Source organism: Octodon degus, unplaced genomic scaffold, assembly GCF_000260255.1.
Source record: "Octodon degus isolate 3935 unplaced genomic scaffold, OctDeg1.0 scaffold00021, whole genome shotgun sequence".
NCBI lineage: Eukaryota > Metazoa > Chordata > Mammalia > Rodentia > Octodontidae > Octodon > Octodon degus.
Genome location: NW_004524597.1, coordinates 7,466,988 through 7,467,763, shown reverse-complemented (window position 1 = coordinate 7,467,763; position 776 = coordinate 7,466,988). Strand labels below are relative to the sequence as shown.

At 41.1% G+C, this 776-nt stretch overlaps 1 protein-coding gene across 1 annotated transcript in view; it reads left to right on the top strand.

Annotated features, from left to right (window-relative positions):
* The window catches only part of LOC101583982 (poly(rC)-binding protein 2-like), a 23,064-nt gene that overhangs the window by 1,609 nt on the left and 20,679 nt on the right, over nt 1–776 (top strand). Inside the window, 1 exon segment of the mRNA XM_023711399.1 lies at nt 564–716. Within this exon segment, the coding sequence (XP_023567167.1) occupies nt 564–716 (153 nt within the window).

The window sequence follows — 776 nt, the reverse complement described above, 5'->3', positions numbered from 1 at the left end:
TAGTGACATAAGATTTTTCACATGTTCTTATGATCTTTAACATCTCTGATGTATTTGTGGCTATCTCCTTGTACAGATGCAGTTTGATCTGATACAGCCACCTTGAATCATAACTGCCATGACTACCCTAAGAAATCCTGATCAGTTTTCCGTGTGTAGTTTCTTAGCACACTTTAGATAAACAAAAACACGAGCATGGTGTGTGGAACTTTCTGACCAGACCCTAACACCATCAACACCAGGAATGTGCTTGAGGTTTTCCATATTAGCCTGAGATAAACCAGGTACATGCTGATTCAGACAAAGTCCCTTTTAGCCTGATAATTTATAAGCCCCCTCCTTTTAACCCAAATTACAAGGACTGGTCTTGCTGCTGCCTAGGACCATACTTACGTCAGGAGGTCCCCAATAAACCACACTCTTGGCAGTCCTGGATCTGTCTGACTCTTTTCTTTGGTCTCACAGTATGTTGGCACCAGTTTTCACACGATGGGGCCAGGTTGTTCTAGAACAAAGTCCTTTTTAAATATTCATATTACTTATTTGTGTCTTCTTTTTTCTAGATCATCTTGTCAGAGATTTACCAACTATATGACGCCTTCAAATAGCCAACCATACAGAATTCGGTTCAGCTCTCGGCTAGAGAAAACCTCCAAATATGATGCCTTAGCACAATACATTCTTTTTCTCAGTGTCAAAAGTTCCAGAAGGGTCTGGTGAGATGGCTCAGTGGTCTAAAGCACCTACTTAGATAAAGCTTAGCAAAGCACAGGGAC